At 47.9% G+C, this 23,907-nt stretch overlaps 1 protein-coding gene across 1 annotated transcript; it reads left to right on the forward strand.

Moving 5' to 3' along the window:
* Nucleotide 1: 1 nt before the first annotated feature.
* On the forward strand, nt 2–23,196 carry FAM155B (family with sequence similarity 155, member B; the record flags this gene model as incomplete). The annotated part of the gene is made up of 3 exons (XM_004694428.2): nt 2–535; nt 22,183–22,354; nt 22,775–23,196. Coding segments are annotated over 3 exons (1,092 nt in total), but the record flags the coding sequence as incomplete, so codon positions are not given.
* Nucleotides 23,197–23,907: the final 711 nt, after the last annotated feature.

The raw sequence follows: 23,907 nt of genomic DNA on the forward strand, positions 1-23,907 counted from the left end.
GCCCCCAGGCACTTGCGGCCCCCGATACAGCAACCTGACCAAAGCCGCCCCCGCCGCCGGTCCCAGGCCGGACTGCGGCGGCGCCCCAGAGCCCACGGGGCTGGACGCAGCTTGCACCAAATTGCAATCTTTGCAGAGACTTTTCGAACCGACTACCCCAGCCCCTCCTCTGCGGCCCCCTGACTCCCCTTCCCGTACCCCGGCCCAGTTCCCCTCCGCCAAAAAAAACTTGCTCAAAGGCCACTTTCGGAACTTCACTCTCTCCTTTTGCGACACCTACACCGTCTGGGACTTGCTGCTGGGCATGGACCGCCCCGACAGCCTGGACTGTAGCCTGGACACCCTACTGGGAGACCTGCTGGCTGTGGTGGCCAGCCCGGGCTCCGGGGCCTGGGAGGTGTGTAGCAACTGTATCGAAGCTTACCAGCGGCTCGACCGACATGCTCAGGAAAAATATGACGAGTTCGACCTCGTGCTGCATAAATACTTACAGGCAGAAGAGTACTCAATCCGGTCCTGCACGAAAGGCTGTAAGGTAGGGACTGGCGTCCGCGGCCACAACAGCTGCTTTGGTGGCGGGAGTGGTGGTGATGGGACCCGGAGCAAATAGGTCTCCCCCACAACACCCCTCCCCACCTACCTCTCCCATGGTTCTCAGCGGGGTGGCACTAGGAGTGCTACTTGGGACCCTCCCCTGAAACAGCACCTCAGGGATTAGGGGCAGGTAAACACCTGGCCAACATCTATTAATTCCGGGTTTGGATACCATCTGACAAGGGCTGCCTGGCGCCCCGCCCCGCATGAGGAGGGAGGGGTCACTGGGCTCTGGGCTGGGAAGGGGGTGGAAAGAAGAATGGGGCCCCCAATCTCCATTCCCAGCCAGCGGTGCCCCCTTTCTTTTCTGGGCCAAAACTGAAAGCTCTGGGGCTGATTGAGGGTGACGGATGAGGCCAAAGGTGGGGAGCAGAATGTTTGGCCACCTAATCCTCACCCTTTGGGCCCTGCCAGAGGGTGAGATGAGGGGCACTCCTGGTATCTGGTTGACCTTACTTGACCTGAGTTGGCCAGCCAGAGCCCAGGCAGGTGCAGCTCAGGAGTGTCTGTCTCCTCCTGAGGAAGCCCTGCCAACTCCTCTCCACTGACAAAAGAAGGAGCTGGGAATGGGGCACAGTGGCTCAGGGGAGGGCCACTGATGGCTGGTGCATTACCAAACTCCAGTGCCTTCCCAGCGCCCTGGGGTAGCAGTGGAGGGAAAGCTGGCTTTCTGGCTGCTGGGGATAGACACCCAGAGGAGAGGGGCTGCCACTGCAATATAGGCCTGCCTAGGGCACAGCTGAGTGTTGAGAAACTTCTTGACCCTCAGAAGGGTCGTTCTGGGCAGTAGGTGTGCTGGGGCTCTGAACATTTGGGATACACTGCTATTGCCCTGTTCACCCAGCCTGGCCAGGTGGCCTGCCTTTGGGAGGAGAAAGAACAGCAAGGTCAAAGGGTCAAGTGACAAGGAGCCTAGGTGGGGTGGTGCCTCCTCCATCCTCAAACCAAGAGCTGAGAGCTGGAGAGAGAGACATTTGCCTCCTAGCCTAGCTTGTCTCCCTCCAAAGCTTTTGGGAGGGTCAGAAAATGCCCCTTCCCATCCAGCACACCCCCTGTGGACTTCTGCAGGTTTCTGTGCTCTTGGTGGGCTCCTTGGGGATTTGGGCAGGGGGTTGGGGAAGAAAGAGACAGCTTCTTGCTCCTGACTTCACTTTCTCGGTCTCCTTTTTCCTGTTCTCGTAACCTAGCAGTCTCCCTCCCGCCTCCCTCAGCCTCAGCTGACTCACTGCCTCACTCACACTACCAAATGAGATATTCCACTTCTTAAAGGTGTACAGACAGCTAGAGACACATGCGTGCACACGCACACACACACACTATCTTAGACCACCACCACCATCACTCAGGGCAAAGTCACACAGAGATTGAGAGAGGTCGTCACACCCATGAGCAGTGTCAGAGAAACAGACAACGTGCCACACACACGCACATCTCCCTACGATGTCAGAGACACACCGGCAGAAGTGCTGTCACATGAAGAAGGACACATTTTGTCACACAGAGGTAGAGGCACATACCATCAGTGTCAGCGGGAGCAAAGGAGGTGGTCCACTAGCAGATAGAATAAAAGAGGTCTGTCTTGTGGTCCTCCCTCTAACCCCACAGCTGGGGCTTTTCCCACCTCAATCACCAGGAGATGCACTGGAGGCCACACCACAACTTCCCCATGGGGATTTTTCCATGTTAGAGTTGGCTTTAAGCACCTTTCAACTCTGCATTAGTGATCCTTCATGTTGATGGTATTTACCAAGCACTTTGATGTAGGAAAAAGACAGCTGATGCCTCAGGTTCCAGAGACCTCTTCACCTCTACCACTTGTTAGCAGTGTGACCTTGGGCATGTCACTTCATTTCTGTAAGCTTTCATTTCTTCATTTGTAAAACAGGGATAATAATCCTTGCTCTGCCCACATCCTGAGGCTTTCATGAGATTTAAGCAGGAAGAGGCAATGTTTTGTAATACAAGTTTCCCCTGCTATGTGAAAGTAGTTTGTTTCTGTTTGGTGTGATTTGGTAGGTGACTTTTTGGGTCTGGGAATGCTATTACCACTAATTTATATGGAAAAAAAATCGAGCATTCTTAGACCCAAAAAATAACCTACCAACTCATACCAAATAGGAAAACTACTTTTAGGGATGATGACGGGATCCTGTCTGATGTAACACCTGACATCTGGGTAATACTTCAGGAGGTTTCCGACCTCTCTCACGTCTATTTGGAGATCACAACTGTCCAGGGAAGTTGGTAATACCAGTCTCCCATTGTATAGATGAGAAAACTGAGGTGCAGAGAGATCAAGCAGTTTGCCCTAAGGTCACTCAAAGAAAGAGCCAACTTGCCAGGTCTCCAACCTGCTGAGCTTCTGTTTTTTTTTGTTTTGTTTTGTTTGTTTGTTTATTTGTTTGTTTGTTTTGTTTTGCTTTATTTTTTTTTTTTTTGTTTTTTGCCAGGCCTCCTATCAAGTCACCCATGGCGAGGGCCCTCCCTCCGCTCCTTTGTCTCCCATGTGCTCTCAGCTCCCCAACCAACTCTGCCCACTGTCTCGCTGCCTGCTGTTCCAGGAAAAGGGCAGGGCCAGCGCCCCAGCTTTCTTCCTATCATTCTCAGCCCTCTTCTGCTCTCACCCTCAACTGAGGCCCACGGGATCCTTCATTCCAGTGGCATTATGGGCACACAGGGAAAGACAGCCCTTCTCTCCTGCTTCCTGCAGCCCTTCTCTCCCCAACCCATCACCCCACCGCTATCCCATTACTTTGCTGACTCCTGAATCTGACCCCAGGACTCTGAAACCTCCTGTCTAGCCCTCACTCAGAACAGGATCACTTAGACAAGATGCCTCATCCTCAGAGCTTCTCCCAGTTGAAGTACTCACAGTTCTAGGCCAGGATGAGTAGACTGTTTTCTACTTCTAGAAACCAACCCCGGAGGCCCTGCTCCAGGACCAGGTGACCCCTCTCCCCGGGGATCTTTCCTGAGTGTCTCAGCCAGATTGAAATTCCTGTGTGGTCCCGGAGACCCTGTTCTCTCCCTTTGCAATGTCTGTCCCTGTTTCGGGCTACACAGGGCCCCACACATCATACCTGTCCTCACTGCTGCCTGTGACACCTCCCAATTTAGTACCAGCTGCGACATTTCTTTAATGTGCGACTGACTTCCTCTCGCACAGCAGGGCAATGTTAACTTAGGCAGTCCGATGCCCATCCCCACCCTGCCCTCTCCCAACCCCAGCAGCCCGCCCCCACCCCTCCCTCATCTCCCTGGGCACACACCTCTAAGTCCTTGCCTCCCTCTCTCCTTGGCCCTGCCTACAGTTTCAGGATAACCGTCTCACCCCCTCCACCTCTCTCCATTTTTTTTCCAAACCCGCCACACCCCTGCTTGGTTCTGGTTACCTCTTTCCTCACTCCTGCCCCTGCCCCTGCCCCTTCTAACTCTAAATTCAGGGCATTTGCACTGGTGGTATTGGTGGAGGTGGAAGTCAAACTCTCGCCTCTTCTCTCATAGCTCTGCTCCCAGGGAGAGAAGCTCAAGAGAACATTTCTTAGTGCTTACCAGTCAAGGGGCCCCACTAATAACTGTCAGTGCTCAGGAGGAATGTGACCATCTTGCTCTATTCTGGACTGGCCCTAGCCCATCTGCTAGCCTGTGTGCTTGGTTCTGGTGCTCACCCCACAAGCAGGTTGGGAGGAGCCTCGAACTCATGTTTTCCTGCATTGAGTTGAAGGAGCAAACATTTTACCTAGAGAAGAAGAGACCTGGGGGCATGTGGTCTCTGAGTTTACCCCTCAGAATTATTATGATGCAAGAGAAGATGCGTGTCCTACTTAGCCCCAAAGGGATATCACAGAGAGTCCTGACTTCAAACCCAGCTTTTATTTATTTATTTAGTATTTTTGTGATCTTGAACTATGGGTTTCAACTCTCTGAGCCTCACGCTCCTCATCTGTAAAATGGAGCAGCCATGTGAAGTAAACTTGGTGCCTAGGTCTGGCTCATTGGTGTTGCATTTGCAGTTTTTCCCTCCCTAGGGTGGAACAGATTGCCTTAAGAAGAGGTGAGCTCTTGCTCCCAGAAAATGTCTTGCCCAATGCAGGTGGACCCCTGTAGGGAATTCTGTGAAGGTGACTAACTCCAGATTTGGGGGGGGGAGTTGTATTAGGTGACCTCTGAGGTCTATTTCAGCCCAGATCAGCCCAGAGTTTAGGCCCTTGGGCAGAGTCTACTCCCTGAAAGGCAGCACTCTCTGGGAAAGGGCTGGGAAGGGTGCCTTACACCCACACACAGGGGAGGGGGGCTGCCAGAGCTAGCGCCTTGCCGTCTGCCCATACCCATTGGGGCCCTGCTCTTCCTCCACTCCGGCTGGCAGCTGTTTCTGCCTCACTGCCTTCCTCTCTCCTCCCACCTGCCACAGCTTTCCTGCCAAGCAGGACTCCTGGGCTAACACTGTGCGGAGAGCACAGTACTCAGGCACTGGGCAAAGGGCAGGAGTTGGCCTGTGGTCCCCTTTGTCACCCAGACTTACAGGTAGGGAGCAATCCCCTACAGTCCACACCCCTGATTCTGCTTGGGGGTGGAGAAAGGGGGAAGCCTTCAGAAGGCAGCCTCCTGAGAACCACTGCAAAGCCTCCCCTGAGTAGGAGCCACCATTTGCACAGCCCCTCCTTGCCCAGGATTGTGGGATCTGGGAAGGGGCACAGAACATGAGTCCTGAATCTGGGACAGAGAAGAGACAATGCTCAGAACTCCCATCGCGTTATGACATATAAATATGAGACTGGAAAAGTGACTTCATGCTACCTCCAGAGGCCCTCACCCCATCCTGATCCACCCCTGCTCCCAATGTCCACACACCCTCCCCCCCAAATTGTAGTGCATACCCACCCCTATACCCTCGTACACCACTGGTGACACAGCCTTCCGTCTTCTATTAGAAAATCACCCTGGAACCCTTCTCAGACCACGCCCTGGTCTCTAATCCTCACCACTCCACTTAACCTACCTCCAGCCCTATTTTCCTCAACAGTTATCTCCACTCCTCCTAGGCCTCTCTTTCCCCCTGCTCCCCGCCCCTCACTCCCACCTCTGCCTTACACTCCTCCCACCCTTCACCCTAAGTCTGACATGGCCCTCTGACCTCTTGCCCTTCCCCCCAGCATTGTCCCTGTCGCTCTTGACACCTCAGTGCCCCATCACCCCTCACTCCCCTTCCACCACACTCACACTGCACCTCCCTTGGCCTGATCCCCTTTCTGGGCTGCCCACCTTGCTCCGATGTCTAGTCCCCTTTGCTTCTGACCCCTTTGTTTCTTCCTCCCCACTCTTCTCTGCTTCCTCCCTGCCTTCCCTCCTCCCTACCTCCTCCGGGGTGGACTTGCACGTGTGTACATGCTCATGCAGACACACAGACACACACTGCATGGCCACACACATCCCCCAGTCTTCTTTATGGCTACTTCCCCTCCTTCCCACGGGCTGGTGCCTGACTACTATAGTCTCCATAGCAACGGGAACCTCCAGGAAGGATACACTGGTATCTCCTGAAAGTGGGGGTTGGAAGGGGCCCCGCAAGCTCCCACCCAGTCTCATGGTCTGACTGGGAGAGTCTGCTGAACGGTGGAGGTAGGGGTGAGGAAAGGGAAGGTGGTGGGTGGGGTAGAGATTAAAGGCGGGTCACGGATCTCTGAAAACATCGCCAGCCTGAGAGGATGCTTCTAAACCATGTGGGTACAGATTGGTCTCTTCCCCAGGCGTCAGTACCTCAGGGAAAGGGCACACCCACCCTTCTGTGTGTGGGTGGAATGTAGGAAGACACATCAGACTCAAGGGTGGGTTTGCCCTAGAAAAACTTCTCCCTTGGGGGCAGTTGAGGCTGTTGACCTGCTGTGTGTCCATGCGGTGGGCATCAAATCTGCCCCCACCCATCTCTCAGCCACATAGGGATCCAGCTGCAGGTGAAGCAGGTGTTGGCTGGAAAGCCAGAGGCAGCTTCTGGGGGCTGGGGTTGGGTGGTGTGTCTAGACAAGCAGGCTGCTGGAAGCTCAGGGCTGATGCTGACCTGGGGAGCCTGGACAGTCTTCCTGTGGCTACAAGCAGGCAGACCAGAGAAGGTACAGGTGGCTGGGGACAGTGCACTGGCCTTTCCTCCCTAGACATAAGAAGAGCTTCAGAAAAACATGACTTTTTGACACCTTCTGTCAAGTAGGTCACTTGGAGGAGAGAGCAAGGGCACAAGGTGAGTTGCAGCTGGCCTTAGGGAGGGAAGGCGTTGCTACCGAATGGACAGGGGTCCCAGGGCCAAAGCTCCTGCTTTAATGGATTCTGGAGAAGGAAACTGAAAGCTGAGCTATAAGTCCCTGGGCTACAAGACTGGGCAAGCTGACCGCATGGAAAGCAAAGAGAAGTGAAGAAAACTGCAAACTTTTGAGTATTGAGAGACAACAGGAGCTTTATAGCTGTCCATGCGTTCACTTAAGCCTGCAGTCACAGTACAGTCACTATCCCCATTTTACAAATGAGTCAGCTGAGGCTCAGTGAGGGCTGGCACCTCCTCAGGCCAGATCGCTGAAAGGAGGGAGGGCTGGGCTACAAACCTGACGCTGCTGCTCCTTCCCCAGATGCACGCAGAAATGGGGGTCATCTCCTCCAGCTCTCAGAGACAACACCCCAGCTGACTACTGAGAGATTGGGGTGAAAAGCGGCACCGACTGGTGAGGAGGTCCAGCAGACTCGATTGGCAGGTTGTAGGAATCACTGGGATAATTCAGATTCCAAAAGGGGACCCCCACCGTCCTCTTTGCTCAGCGCTCCAGTCTTACAGTTGAGATACAGTGACAACCAGCAATCAGTATCCCCTTGGGATGGGGGCAGAGGATGGGCACGAGAAAGGTAGCAGTTTGGTACAGGCTCTGTGTGTGCAAAGATGTGAGGAGCTGGTCTTGTCTGGAGGGAGGGCACCTGCCATATTCTCAGCCTCAGCCTGCTGGATCAACCGGGGCAAGAGGGGAAATGGTCCTATGGGTAGCCACCCCCCCCCAACACCTGCAAGGGGTTGAAAGGGGAGAGAGTGAGACTCTCACCCAGAGCATACTCACGTCTGCCCTGGGCTTTGTACACCAGTCCCCATGCCAGGGACTTGAGGAGCCTTGGCCTCTGATGGCTAGGCTTCTTCTGAAGGTCAAAGAAAGTACCAAAACCACATTCTACCTGGGGAGGGATTTGTGGTGGTGGGTGTTATCAGTGTTTCCTGCTTTTTTCTAAATTGAGGTAATATTAGGATACCCCACTCAGGCATTGCCACCATAATGCAACCAGCTTCCTGTCTTTTTATTTGGTTTTCAGCAGATAGCAATTCTACCTGGTTGATCTGCTATAGGTGAGCATATCTGTTGAGTATTGAACTCAAGTAAAACTCACAGCCACGTGAATTATTCAGAATTATTGTGACTCAGAATCTTTTTAATGCCTTTTCTTTAATCCATTGCAAACAAATAACGGTCTATGAGAAACTTGGGGGGAAATTTCCAAGATACTTTTAATGTTATAGTGTGCTTTACTTCCTATTACATCTTTCTACGGAGATGGATGGATAGATGCCTTAATGTAGGTCGATAGATGAGGATAGACAGCTATCTTTTTAGATTTGTTATTGTAGGAAAATATACATACCACAAAGCTTATCATTTTAACCCTAAAAGCATACAAATCAGCTGCATGAAGTCCATTTGGCAGTGTTGTATAACCATCACCATTATTTCTAAAATGTTTTCATTCTCCTAAACACAAACAATATCCATCCAAGAGTAACTCTGCACACCCCCCAACATCCTCTGCAGTCGGGCAATGCTTAACGCCATTTCTGTCAACAATGGACTTTATATGGGTCCCAGCAGGCTATACCATACAGCCTAGGGAGGCTTGACCATGTAGGTTTGCGTAATAATACACTGTGACGTTTGCACAATGATGAAATTGCATGCGATGCATAGCTCAGACTGAATCCCCTTGGCTAATCTACACCTGACTGTGTTTTGCTTTCTATCACTATGAATTTGACTCTTCTAAGTACCTCATTTAAGTGGAATCATCACAATTTGTCCTTTTGTGTCTGACTTAACTTCATTTAACATGTTTTCAAGATTCATCCATGTTGTAGGAAGATTAGTATTTCATTCCTCCTTATGGGCCAGTAATACTCCATTGTATGGATACGCCACATTTGTTTACCCATTCATCTCTTGATGGACACTTGGGTTGTTTACACCTTTGAGCAATTGTGAATAAAGCTGCTATGGACATTCATATATGCAAGCTTTTGAGTGGACACATGTTTTCATTTACTTTAGCCTTTTGGCTATTGTGAATAATGTGGCTATAAACATCATACATAAATATCTGTTTGAGTCCCTACTTCAGATTCTTTGGGGTATATACCCAGGCTTGGTTTTGCTAGATCATAAATTGGTAATTTTATGTTTAAGTTTGTGGGGAATGGCCATACTGTTTCCCATAGCATCTGCACCATTTTACATTCTCTCCAGTAATGCACCAGGATTCCAGTTTCTCCACATCCTCATCAACACTTCCTATTTTCCATCATTTGGTAATAGCTAGCCTATAAATGTGACTACAGATTTTACACAGTGGAAACAGCTTTTTTTTTTAACCCTGCTCTTTAACTTATTGTTAGTTATACTGAGTATCTTTCCATGTAATTAAATATTCATAAACATCATTCCTGATGAGTGTACAATGTTCCATTAAATATAGTTAATTTATTTTACTACTTCCCTATTATTAGATATGACTTTACTTCCAACTTTTATTATTATAAATAATGGTGTGATGAATATCTTTGTAAATCTTTGTCAGATCTATGATTTTTTTAAATAAATGCTATCTCGATAATTTTTTTATTTCTCTACTTTGCTGAGTTTCTTAAGTAATGAAATAATGCATGCTTATTGTACCAAATCTAACAATGCAGAGCTTAGAACGAAAATATTAATAATTTTCCCATTCCCTCTCCTCCTAGTCCCACCTTCACGAGGTCACTGATGTTAACAATTTGGCTTCTACCCTTCCAACCCTCTCTCTAGGCTTACGTAAACATTTGCACACAAAATGACTTTTCTTTGCTTTGCATACAAATGGGGAGCATAAACTTTAATTCTGCAGGATGAACATTTGGGACTAGTCTTACAGAATCAAAGAGTATTAACATTCTTCAAGGCTCTTGACGTCCAAATTTCTTTCTTACCAACTTTCTTTCCAAAAGGATTGTTAGTTTATGCCCTCACCAATAGTTTGGGATTAATTTACCACCTCATTCTTGTATTGAGTATCATATTAAAGCTTTACTAATTCAGAGTTGAAAAATGGCCTAGCATTGGCTTTTAATTTGCATTCCTTCCGTCAAACATTTGTTTTCCTTGTGTATGAGCTACTTGTTATTTCCTGCTTTATGGATTGCTCATGTTTTGTGTGTTCCTCTTATTGATTTGTATACTTTTTCATGTGTAGTAATAATTTTAACCTTTTCCTGATTGCATTTATGACAGTTTTTTTTTTAAATTATTATTTGTCATTGGAATCTTAGAGCTGAAAGGAGGGAATGGGAAAGAAAGGAAACTAGGTGCTTTTGATATACTTTATCTCACTCAATTCTTACATCTGCCTTGTGAGGCGATTATATATATATTTAGGCCCATTTTACATAGGAAAAGGCTCAGAGAGGTTAAGTAACTAGCCCAGGGTCGCCCAGCTAGTAAGAACTAGAGCTGTGATTTGAATCCAGGCATTTGGCTGCCACAAGGCAACTGTACGACCCACTTTGCGCCCTGGTTGTTATATTATAGGTAAAGCTCTGTGCCAGTTACTTTATAGACACTGTTTGCGAAAAGGTAAGTGTCAGTGCTTTTATTATCTCCATTTTACAGATGAAGAACATTTAGATCAGGAAATTAAATGTGCTTGAGTGATATCTGCTAAGTGCAAACCTAAGATTTGACAACAGGATTGCTAGAGTTTAAGGATGTTTGGCTTTCTTACCATACATGCTGTGTCCCTCGGAGACATTTTCTTGGTTCCAAATTGAAGCCCAGGGAGCAAAGTAATTTGCTAACAGTCACGTAGCATAGTAGTAGCTGAGTCTCTGCTTCCTTACAGGTGACTTGTGTAAGCTCACTTGTGTAAGTTAGTGGCAGAGCCATAATCTGAACCTAGACATGGCTAACTCTCCATCTGACTGGAACAAAGATTTTACAGTGAAGAATGTTTATGGAGCAATATGGGGGAAAGAAGCAACTAGACTACATGGCCATCCTGAGGCATTCCTGAAGGAATGAATTCTGGCATTAGAGTTTTCCAGAACAAGGCACTTCCAGAACTCCTTAAATGATAAAACCTGAGATAGAAAAACTCCTGTCAGAAGGCAAGAACAACTTACTACAAGGAGACAGCTTCCCACCATTCAGGAGTTGTCAAAGATTGGAGCCTGCTCGTAAGACTTGGACTCTGGGTAGGAAGCTGGTGTGTATGGAAGAAACAAAGCAGTAGTTGCCTCTTTCTACACCTCCATCTCCCAGGCTGTATCTGTGTGTTTGTTGTGTGTATGTATGATTAAAGGTATGAGGGGAAGGGTAACATTATGGGGTGATAGAAAGAATCATTTGTACTCTCTAGTACCCAAAAGTTCTTTTCCTCATATCACACTCCTTACAAAGAAAACCTCACTTGTATAAGGAATGGAATTAATACATTGATTGTAGGAAATCGCTTTCCCAACTTGACCTGTAATTCCATTACAAATAATCTCTTTCAAGTAACAAGCTAATTACTTTGATGGTGACAGTGAAATAGAAAGACCATCTGAGGGGCAATATAGCATGTAAGAGCTTGGGCACTGAAGTCCAAGCCAACTTGGCTTCAAATTCCAGTTTGAAATCTGTCTTTTCCATAAAATAGCTAATGAGTCTTTGAAAACATTCTTTTGTCTCTTTTTGAATCTCCCTTTCTTCACATTTGAAACTGAAAAATAGGGTCAGCAGACTTAAATGAGACAACATGCTAATCTCTTAAGCACTGTGAGGTAGAAAGTACTCAAGAAATGGTAGCCATCGTTATGCCCTGGGCATGTTATTTAAACTCACTGGTCCTTACTGTCCTCATCTGTAAATATCTATCTCCGTTTCAGAAACTGGCTAGGAAGATTCAATGAGTTAATGAGTGTCAGCAATTTAGAGCCTCGCAACTATGGTAGCTGTGATTATTCTTACCTTAATTAGATGCATTTAATCCAAATTATTACGTACTGCCCAGTTGAGATTGACAACACCAGGCTGGACTGCTTAAGAGAAGGGGATGGTAATTAGGAGCTGGAGGTGGTGTCTGGCATGGCAGCAGGCAACTGGACAGATCCTAGCAAGAGAAGATACAAAGGCATACTTAGTGGGGGAAGGACATCAAAACCTTGATTTGCCTCACCACCGGAGACTAAGCACAGCTGAGGGTAACCTTTTATTAGACCTATGTTATCCCCAAATGCATCTGTATAGTGTAACAGATGTTTGCAGAAGGAGGTAAACAGGGGCAAAGAACTGGTTTAATGATGACCCCTGCAAAAGGCTGGTGACTGCTTCCTGGGCCTGGACCCAACACTAGTGTGTGGCAGACAGGTGTGCCTGGAGTTGGGAAAGGAGATTTTATGTTATGCATATCTGTATGTAACTCAGAGAAAACTGTGGTTGTCGTTGGCATATTGACACTATTCCTGTGGTGGCTACACAGAAGCCCTCAGTGCCCCCCTCCTCTCGCCACTCATTAGTTCTCTTGGCCTATTAAACGTACCTGACCAAAGCCCATGACCCAGACTGTGGTAATGGAGTAGATGATCCAGGATGGAACATTGCAGACACAGCCTGGGGCTTTGGAACTGATTCTGGTGAAACTGATCAGGTCAAATCTTGGGGGTTTTGTTTTGTTTTCAGGCTCATTGCTGCAGATCATTGTATGTTTATATTTCACTTTCATTTTATCAAAATATATGTCTGTAATTTAAAAGGATAGGTATGGCTTTTCAGTTAAATACTTGAAACCCTCTTAGCTTTTTCTTCTGATATTCATCTCCATATTTCTAAATGGTACACCAGTACTGCTATCTTTTAACATTCCTGTTCTAAATGTCTGTATGTGTATATACATATATCCAGATAAGTGTATATGCACACATAGGTGTATGTATGTGTGTATCCCATCTATATATCTGTATGAACACACATACACACTCACACACATATATATGTATATATACATACTGTCTTTTAAATTATACAGGTATATACAATTTAATGTTTGTAAATGATAAATATAGATTTCAGTTCTTGTAATTAAAGCAACATCTCTCTGTTCCACCCCTGAGCCTCACTTTTTAGAGTTAAATATCTCCAAATCTCTTAGCTGTTTCTTCTGATATTTACCTCCACATCTCTAAATGGCATGCCAATAGTGCTATTTCCTGATTTTTCTATTTTAAATGTCTATTGACTTTTTACTTTATTAGAGGAGGATTTAACTCTGTTACTACAAGCAGCACCATATATACACACATAATTCCACTTTCCTCATACATGCTACATTGGCATATTACAATTTCTGGTTTTAATAGTATTCCATATTTACTATAATTATAAATATTGTTCACAGCTGAATCCTACAGAATATTGTGATTACATTTTCTTTTTTGGTCAGTTTGTTTTCCCGGAGTTAATAATTGCCTTTCTTTCCCCCCATTTGCTTAGTTTTCTATGACATTTTCTAATGAATATCCAATTTTTTCATCAGCACTATAAAATTCATGCAAACACATTATATAACTCATTACTTATACCTTTTCATTGGAGCTCCCTATCTTGTTTCAATCTGGGCTAGATGCTAGTTTTTTTTTATTATTCTTATTATTATTGGAGCTAGATTAGCAAGAGTTTAGATTTTAAGTATTTAGTAAGCACCTCTTGAATACATAGCTCCTTGTAAAACTCTGAGGGTAAAATACAAGACTCGTTTAAAAGGAGCCTGTGGTCTCATGGATGCTTAGTTTATACAGATGTCTCACCAGCAGGCTTGGGCTCCACATCTGGTCTTTGATCTAGGCTGTGTCTTTGATCCTACACTCCAGGCAGGCATTCCCTTCTCCAACTCCATTGAATTACCAGAATACAATACAGTCCTTCAGAAAGCAAATGTGGCCTTAGGTTTCATTAACATAGATGGAACTTCTAGTGCAATAGGGCTGATACTTCTGGATTCTGTTGATAAACCATGCCTAGGGATTGCATTTAGTTGCAAGTGACAAAAATAAACAGGAAATCTGAATATCAACAACCTGGAAACCTATGGAATAGTTGGAAAAAACTAAGATTTTTTTTTCTTGGAAACAACTATCTCCATTTTCTTTCCTTATAGTCCCTTTTAAATTGGCTACACTCTGGTTTCTGCCCCCACTACACCACTAAAACTGTTTTCACCATGCCAGCTGCCAGCACATTCCTGTCTAAACTCTTTGTCTGCTGACCACTCCCTATTTTTTGAAAAGCTCTCCTTCACTAATTTACAGAATAATACTGTCTTCTGTTTTTCTACCTATCTCTTAAATCACTTCATCTTTATTAGATTGCCTTCTTCCAACTGCACCTTAAATGTTAGTGTTTCCAAGGTGTCCACTACTGATTCTTTTCTCTCTGTGTTCACTTACCCTAGACAATATCATTTGCTTTCTTGGCTTCCAGTATTCATTGCTGTATCAATCAGGATGAGCTAAGTCGTACTGTGGTAACAAACAACTCCCAAATATCAGAGTGGTACTACACAAGGAGTTATTTCTAGGCTCACAGTACATGCCCAAAACAGGTCAGAAGAGTATGTCTGCTCGTGATAGTCAACAAAAGACCCAGGAAAGTAGATGTTCCGTTTCAACACTGCTTCCACAGCAGCAGAAGTAAGAGAACATGGCATGGTCTATATCAACTCTTAAAGCTTCTCCCCAGAAGTAATCCATATCCCTTCAACTCACATTTCCTTGGCCAAAGTACATCCTACAGCCACACTTAACTTCAAACTGTATAAGAAAGTGTACTGCTGCTGTGCTTCTAATGATTAACTGCTTGACACTTGAAAACTCCAAACCTTTATCTCTAGCCCAGACACTCTTTTTGAGCTCAGGCTATTATGTCCAATCACCTCCTTGACATTTTCACTCAGCTGACCAAACATGCCCCAAAACTGAATTCTTCTGAACCCCTAAATCTACCCCTCCTCCCATTTTCCCATCCTCAATGAATGGAACTACTACTGATCCTACCGCCCAAGCCAGAAACCTGGTAATCATCCCGGACTCCTCCCCATTATTCCTCACATCCATAAGGAATCCTATTGATTCTACACCCTTGACATCTCACATCCAGGCCTTCCTCTTCATTTCTTAACTCTGTTTCCACTGCCTTAGTTAAAGGTCCCATCATATCTGACTCAGATGGCTGCAACAGTGTAATAATTGGTCACTCTGCCTCCTGTGATGATGCCTACATTCCATTATCTACATTTTCAGACATAAGCCTGAAAAGTTAGTTACAGAAGTGATCAGGCATATTTCAAAAAGTAATTATTTAAAACTTGTTAGTGGCTCTTCATTGGCAATAGGATGAAGCCCAGTTTCTCAGCATCTGAAGAATATTACCCTTTGGGCATGTGCTTCCTGTGCAGCTTCCTCTCTCATCATGTATCCCTCTGTTCACTCTGTGTTAAGCCACCTTCAGTGTCTGAACCCAGCATTGTTCATACCTGTAGGCCTTTACATATCTGCTGACTCTTTGGCTTGAAGTGCACTTACTCTTGCCCTGTCCCATCTAGTCAACTTCTTATTCTTTCTAAGCTCCAACTCAAGTCGTCACCCCCAGAAGATGTTTTCCTATCTTTCAACCCTCAAAACAGTTGGGCCACTCTTCCCTTTATGGTACCACTGTACAAAGTACATATTACTTATCACAGTGACTTATAACGACTGATTTACATGTTTTTTTTCCTGCTCCTTGAAGGTAGCCATCTTGTCTCAGTCATCGCTATCAGCTAGCTCCCCACATACCAGAAGATGTTCAGAAAGTGATCATTGTAAGAGCAAATGAATAGGGAAGACCTGATCTACAAGTTCCTGCAGGACTCTTGTGGGGGACAGGAAGCTGTCTGTGCTGTTTGTACTGGAGTTGCTTGTAGGAGTCATAAGTAAAACCACAGAGATGCAATAGCTCAGCTCAGAAGGGAGAGCCCCTTTAATGCTGAGTTTGAAGATGGGGGTTGCCCAAGGAATGAGTGAGCTCCCTGTGACCAGAGGCTTATAATCGGTAACTGGATAGCTCTTGACAGTGATGTTGAGGGAGAGATTCTGACAGCACATCTGGGGTGGAGTGGTGACTCTCATAACCCCTTCCATTCTGGAGTGCTCAGGAACTGGCTTCCTCTTCTCACCCGATCAACAAAGACCGTTTGACTCCTTAAGAGTGGCTCTGCTTTTAGGACACCACTTCTCCACTACAGGCCACCCATGGCCAGTCTAGGCTCATCAAGCCACTGACCTGAACAGATGACCTAAGAGGCTCGGAGGCACACTGGCTCTATATCTTTACCCACCTCTCTAGCCATCTCTCCCACCTTTCAGTCAGACCAGGCCAAGCCGTATAGACTGAGGATGGCTAATTCTCAGAAGCAGAAAAGCTGTTGCTTATTTTTACAACCACTTAAGTAAAGCCATATCATCCAAGTGGATTTGCCCTTTAATGCTTCTAATCCATGTCTGACTCTGCCAATTCTAGTGAACTGTTGTCCCTAGAGATCATGTCCATGATCTCCTTCCCCTGGGTTGGGGAGATGGAGTTTGATCGTCCCCCCTTCTGATCTAACTTTGGAAGTCCGGAATCAGGGGTAGAAGCCCATGGATGTACTTTTAGACCCTGCCTGAAGAGGCCTCTTAGCATACCCCCGGTGCTGATGGGTGCAGTACAAAGAGGCATGGGATTAGCAGTCAGCATACCTCCACTCTAATCCCGACTTTGTAGTTGGTGCCTTGCATGCCTCTGATTTGGCTGCAACAGTCCCCTCTTCTGAGCCTAAGTTTCCCTCTAGGTAAAATCTGTAGGTGGAATGGCTACTTGTCTACCGTGGACAGTGGGTTTCATCCCCAAGTCCAGCCCAAATTGCTACTGTTAACTCCACAGATGCTACAGTTGCAACTCCTGGCCAAGGGCCCGAGTGTACATTAAGGGGACAAGTAGTCATGCCGAGGAGGTCCACCCAGAGGATTTGGACAGGGCAGAAGACCCTAGGGAGGGAAGCAAGTTGGGATCCATTGAGGAAATTTCTGACTTCCTGGTTGGCAAGAACTGAAACTCTCTTCTCTGGGGGGATTCCCAGCCCCCAACACAAGGAGCCCAGCTTTGCCTCCTCCTTCTGAACCCCTGAGGCCTGACTTTGCTCTATGTGCATGTGTCACTCTGTGCATTCACACAGCACTGGAGAACTCAGGTGTTTCCTTCCACAGTGCGGGGCTAAGAATGCTCCAAGTGGTGGTGCAAGCCAGGGAACAGGAGGGTGAACTCCAGGCCAGGGAACAGGAGGGTGAGCTCCCTAGGTCCTCCCCACTCCTTCCTCAACTGGCAGCTGCAGATCCTTGGAGGAATGGGGATCTCCTTCATCTTGCCTGCTCCCATTTTAAGAGTGGCTTAGCAGCCCAGCTGGGAGGAGGGGAGGACAGCCTTCCTAGCTTCCTTTTTGGGTTAATTGGTGTTCCCTCTAGTTATTCCCTGCTTCCTTCCCCTCCCAGTTCCCATAGCAACAGGGCTGTAGCAGCCGGAACTGGATTGAGCCCAGCAATGGCCTGACTGAGGTAGGGAAAGGGACTCCATAAAGAAAGGAAGCACTTCCAGGTCAAGGTTTCCCATCCCACTCTTCCCATCTTCTGAGGTTGCCAGGAGGGTCCAGGATGATTAAACTCAAAGGAAAGGGCGTGATGGATATGTCTTTTCTGCCCAGGCTGGAGTCTGAATTTCCTGAAGACCAAGAGCAGACCTGGTTTTCAGCATTCCTTCCCAGTCACACCCTTGTTGCCAGCCTTCTCTGACTTTGGAATCAAAAGTCATTGGTAGAATTGTTTACCTAGAAAAACCCTGGAGTTGTAGCTGAGAAACTGGGTTTTGAGTTCCTCTTGGACATTACTTTATGATTATAGCCAACTCTTTCCCCCTTTCCTAGGCCGCAGTCTCTTCATCTATAAATTAATTCAGTAGGACTAAACTGGATAGACCTCTGCATATTAAAATTACCTGAATGTTTTTCTACAGATGTATGGGTCCCATCTACAGGATTCTGACTTAGTGGGTCAGGAGCATTTTAAAATACTCACTGTGTGACTTTGACATTGTCTAGTTCTAGACATTTCTTCCTTCTCCCTGCATGCCCTGGCTCCAGCAGACTCCGCAGCACTCCTAACCCTGGTTATCCTGGCTCTTCCCAATTCTTGTTGGGTGCCTGCCAGACACCCTGGCTCCCTATGGCTCAGAATGAACACTGATGAGAGAGGTCGAGATACTTATGCTGCCATAGGGAAGAGACTGCAGAGTCTCAGTTGTGCCTTGTGCCCAGGTAGTAGCACAGACCCAGGGTTCACCTGAGAAAGACCCTAGGCCACCTCTGAAGCAGGTGAACCAGCAGTGGCCTCAGCTGGCCATCTGTGGGACAAGGAATTGGATTACCTCTCAGCCTCATGTGGCTCTGCTTCCTCTATTCCCCTCATTAGCTCCTTGCCTGTTCCTGCCTCACCACCCACAGGCCTGGTGTCTTCTTCAGACAATCTGTTCACCCACTTGTTGCCATGGTGACTCTGGCTAGGAGTGTGGGGCCTGAGGGAGGGTCTCCAATTCAGGAGAAAGGCCACTGTCAAGCCACCCTTCTCCCCTGCCCCCTCCCTCCACTCATCTCTCATTTCAGGAAGACATGGGGAGTGTCCACCACCCTAACCATTGTTAGAAGACTAATTGCTGTTCCCCAAGAGGAGGGGCAGAACTCCAACAGGGCCTCTCACCTCAGAGCAGGAATGTTGACCTAAAAGAGCCCAGGGGGCACCCTGTAGGAGTCAACTCTGACCCCACTGAAGAAGGGGGTAATTCCACATAGTGTTTGGGGGTGATTGAGGTGGACTTTGGGTCCAAGCTGCACAGATTCATGCAGAGGTTGTGTACACAGTGCCATCGTGGTGCTGTGGAGGCCAAAAGATGGGGGTGGGGGGGTTTCTCTGATGGAGGCACAGATCCCTTGGCTCATGGGATTTCCTTTTCTTTCCTGTCTTGCTTGTATTACTTTGTCTGACCTTCCTTCTGCTTTCTTGTCCCTTGTTCACACCCCTGCTTTCTTATACTCCCATCTTCCTCATCCACCTTCATTATCATGCTCATCTTTACCCTCATCTCTACTCCCTTCCCTAGCCCTCCTCTTCTCAGCTCTCTGAACCCTGCCTTACCCATCTCCTGTCCTCCATGTTCTTAACCCCCTCCTGCTCTCTCCACCCACCTCTCATGCTCATTAAACCCCTTCACCTCCCTTCCATCCTCCATCATCTCCCATCTCCCCCACTTTTTTCCTACTTCCACTGTCACCATCATTCTGTGCTCTCCAACTCGGTAGTCTGTCCTACACACCCCCTCTCCACCGCTGACCTCCCTTGCCCCTCTCTTACCCCTTCAGCTCCTTTGTAACCTGCCTCTTACCCACACTGCTTTTTTACCCTCCTTTCACTCCCTTCTCACTCCTTTTATCCCAATCCTTTGACTTATCAACTATATAAGGGCAGTTTAACACGTGTGTAAGAGACATGTGTACTAAGATATTCACTGGTATATTATTTATAATAATGAAAACATGGAAATGACTTAAATGTCCCTTCACAGGAAATCATCCCCTTTCTCCTCCATTCAGACAAATTTTGTCTGTGTTCTTTTAGCACCCAGCACATTCACTCACCTCCATGCCTTTGCTTACCTGAGACAACAGTCTCAGCTGGAAGGCCCCTTGGTCAGTCCCATCCCTTCTGAAATTTCAGCTCAAGGAATGCCCTCTGTGAGTTCTTCCAATCTTCTCTTGCTTGCTTCCCTCTAGTGACAGTCAGTGGTTTAGCCTTTCTGTAATGTAGATCAGATGCTGTGGAGCCAGGTGTGATGTGTCCGTGAAACTGGAATTTCCCTGACACTGGAGACATGTCCTTATTCTCTCATCCCGTTTATTCAATATGTTAAGTATAGCTGAGTATCAGTGGTCAAATCGAGAAGACATTGTGAGACGTCTTCATGCATTGCACATTTTAGTGAGGTTGACAGAGATGAAAAAAGGATGCAGACACAGTCATAATGATGGCAAAGAAATAATTAAGACAAGAATAATGTGGGTGTGTCTGAGTTAAACTGAGATCTGAAGAATGAGAGGGACCTACCCATGCCAGAAGTTGGGGAAAACATTCCGGGCTAAGAGAACAGCTTGTGTGCCTAGACCCTGAGGTGAGATGAAGCAGGGCATGTTCAAGGACAAGAAAGAACGCCTGTGTGGAGAGAATGAAACCAGAGAGACAGAATGGCCAAGCTAAGGAGTGGCTTGCAGTGAATGGTGCAAAGTAACGATTTTATTCTAAGGCCACTGAAGGGTTTGAAGCAGGGGAATGCTGTTAGCTGAAGGTGTTTGGAGATGGCTCATTTTTCTGAACAGACAGTAGATTTGAAAGAGAAAGTGGAAGCAGAGAGTCCAGATAGTAAGCAGAAAATGGCGGCCTGCTCAAAGGTGAGGAAATGAAGTGAGCACTGGCATGCCTCGCTCATAGACTCAGTGTGGAATTCCAGGGGAGAGAGCACGGAGGGCTGACTCCTTTGTGACTTGAATACCCAGAGGGCTGGACTTTCCCTAAATTAAAATAACCAAGACTTGGGGTAGGGGGTGAGGACAGATCTGGAGTAAAACAAATCAAGAACTCCATTTAAATTTGCATCTCCCATGAGGGGTTTTCGTCTTCCGGGAGTGGATCTGCAGCACCATCAACACCCCTGCTATGGAAAAGGCCATCATGGTGTTGCATCGCTGAAGTTCTTCTTCATGGTGGAGTTTTGTATTTTAGTGGACATGTTTAAAGTCAATGTAAGGGGCTGTGACCAAGTTGCCCAGAGCGCTGTTAAAAGGCCTTCAGCAGCAGAATGCCCAGGATCATCGGTCAAAATGTAAATTCCAGAGCCATTTCAGACCTCCTGAGGCTGAATTGGAGAGGACCATCACCATATTTAACAGGTGCCCATGGAACTTGGGTAGGCTGACATCTGAGAACCATCACTGTGTAGAGCAACTATGAGAAGACGTAGGGGCCAGAGGCAGACGGGGCCCTAAGGCCAGGTTTCAGAGCTGCTCGGGCATTCTGTTTAAATGCAGGTGCCGACATGGAGTGCTACCTTTCCCATGAGCTCCTCGGCGACGGTGTTGGCTACTGATCCACATCTGCACTTTCAGGAGCAAGGAACCAGCTCAGTAGTTCTCTACGGGAGGTGATTTGCCCCACGGGAGGCCTTTGGCAATGGCCAAATGTATTTTTTTGGTTTTCACAGTTGGGTGGGGAGTGGAGGAGGATGCTATTGGAAACTCCTGGGTAGATGCCAGGGAGGAGGTTCAGTACATTACAAGGCACAGGAAAGCCCACTAAAAAAGAGCATGTGGTTTAGACAGACAGGGGTATCACCGTTGAGAAAGCCTGGGTTGATGAGAGCCCAAGGGGCTAGATCAGGGAACCTGCCTTAGCTTGGACCTCGCTAGTGCCTGCTGGGGGTGTACTTGATGGGGGACAGGAAGTATACCCATGATATGAAACTGCAAAGCCATGGGTCCAAATGGAATGTGTCTGTTCCACACCGGCTGAAGCCAGCAGGACAGAGCATGGATTAAGCAGAGCTTGAAGGCACATGTGGTGCCTGGTAAGGCAGATCCTTGTTTTTAGTAAAAATAACCCCTCACATTTGTATTGCACTTTAGAGTTTCAAAAACATTTTCTTATGTGTCATATTATTTGATCCACACAGCACCCTAACGAGGTAGTGCAAAGATTATTCTCTCCATCTCTTTCTTGAATTTAGAAACTTAATACTATCAGCCAAAGAAATGTTTGCTGAATTGAACAGAATGGAAATTACTTCATTATAGGTGACATCAGACAAGTCAGGACACCATGTTGGGCCAACTGTAAAATCTAGGGTTGAATGGGATGATTGGTGAGCCTCCTCCAGACTTGACAAAGGACTCATTTCTTGATTTTGCCAATGAACAAATTCTAAGTCGTGGGTGACAGAAGTCTCGGAAGAGCTCAGGGTAGGACATATTGGCCTTGACCCTTCTTCTCTATGCCCTGGATCCCAGGGTCGGGTTGGTGAGTCCTTTGCCAATAGGCTATAGCTGCTCCCTCCTCATCCCATTCCTTTCGGTGGGAAGGGGCTGTCTCCTGGGCTGACACTCTTTCCTCTCTCCCCACAGGCTGTCTACAAGGCCTGGCTGTGCTCCGAATACTTCAGCGTGACCCAGCAGGAATGCCAACGCTGGGTGCCCTGCAAGCAATACTGCCTGGAGGTGCAGACCCGGTGCCCCTTTATACTTCCCGACAATGAGGAAATGGTGTATGGAGGGCTCCCTGGCTTTATCTGTACAGGTAAAGGCAGGGCACAGGGGAGGAGGAGGGAGGCCAAGGGCCCAGAGCAGGCACTGGATTTGAGGGTGTGGGAGCAGGGCGGACAACAGTGAAGTCGGGTGAGCAAAAGGTTGGCCAGTGGCTAGATGAGTGGGCAGTGAGGTCCCCACGCTGGGATAGGGCCAGGTGGAGGAAGCAAGGGCCAAGAGAAGATCAACTACCTCTATTCAGAACATGCTTGGCGAGGGAGTCATCCCAGCGAAACCAGCTGGGGTCCCTGGGAAAGAAGTGTCCAGAAAGGGAAGGGTACTGAGTAACAGGGGGAAGGAGTCTTGGACAGGGCTACCCCAGCAGCCCTAGCTCTGAAAAGCTCCTCTGTAGTACAGGCATAGCCATCAGCCCCCCCGAACACCCCACCACCCCTTCCTTATCCATTGGCAGGGTTGCTGGATACTTCGCCAAAGCGACCGGAAACCAAGTGCTGTGACGTGCAGTGGGTCTCCTGTGAGTCGGAGAAGAAGAAGTTCAAGGAGTCTGAGGCCCCCAAAACCCACCACCAGCAATTCCACCACTCCTATTTCCACCACTACCACCAACAGTACCACCACTACCATCCCCACCATGACCCCCCGGGCCGCATCAGCCACAAGCCCTCCCTGCTGCCGGTCTCCGGAGGCTCTCGCCTCAGCCCCAGCAGGATCCGGCTCTATGTCCTTGTTCTCATGCTCCTCCATACCATGGTGTCCTTCTCTAGCAACCAGGGTGGTGGGGGCCTGGGGCTGGAGGCACTGCCTGCCCTAGATGAGGGCCTGACTCGGGAAGAGTGACAGCAGAGAGGGAGGACGGACCTCCACCACACACTGACATCAGCTCCAGCCCCCCCAGGGGGAGGGGGAGGGGGCTCCTCCCAAGGGAGGTATAGGTCCAGGTGGGGCGGGGGGATATGGGGGATCACACATCGCCCCCAGCCTACCTCCACCCCAAGAACAGCTCCAACAGAACGGCCAGAAGGCCCAAGGAGCTGCCAAACTCATCCGGGAGGAAAAGGCAGGAGCAGCAGGTGCCCCCTCCCAGGACCCCATCTATGGGGCTTAGCAAAAAAAACAAAAAAAAGGGGGGGGAAGTGGGGGCTGGAAATGCCCACCCCTGCTAAGAGCCCTGACCCCAGGGAAGGAGGCTGCTCACCCAGCCTTGGCCCTGCAGGGAATGTTGGGGGGCACAGCGGGGAGAATCTCTTTCCCCCCTCCTCATTCCTTTTGTTGCCAAGATCCTTAATTCCCTCCTGCCCATACCCCTACAGGCAACGGCAGACGGTGCAATTGCCCTCCTCCCACTCCAGCACACCTTGCCTCATGTGGGGCCACCACAGGGAAGTGCCAGGTTGGGAGACAGGGTGCGCACAGTCACCACTAGGTCCTAGGTCGGGGCCCCAGTTTAGCTGTGCCCCACCACCCTAGACAACGAGGGGTAGGAATGGGGTACAGAATGAGCAGTGAGAGAAGCATGGAGATAGGGAAGAGGGAGGGGAGAGGAGTGATTAGGCAAGGGTTTAGAGAGACCCCCGAATGGGCTGC

This window comes from Condylura cristata, unplaced genomic scaffold, assembly GCF_000260355.1.
Source record: "Condylura cristata isolate star-nosed mole 26May11 unplaced genomic scaffold, ConCri1.0 scaffold00043, whole genome shotgun sequence".
NCBI lineage: Eukaryota > Metazoa > Chordata > Mammalia > Eulipotyphla > Talpidae > Condylura > Condylura cristata.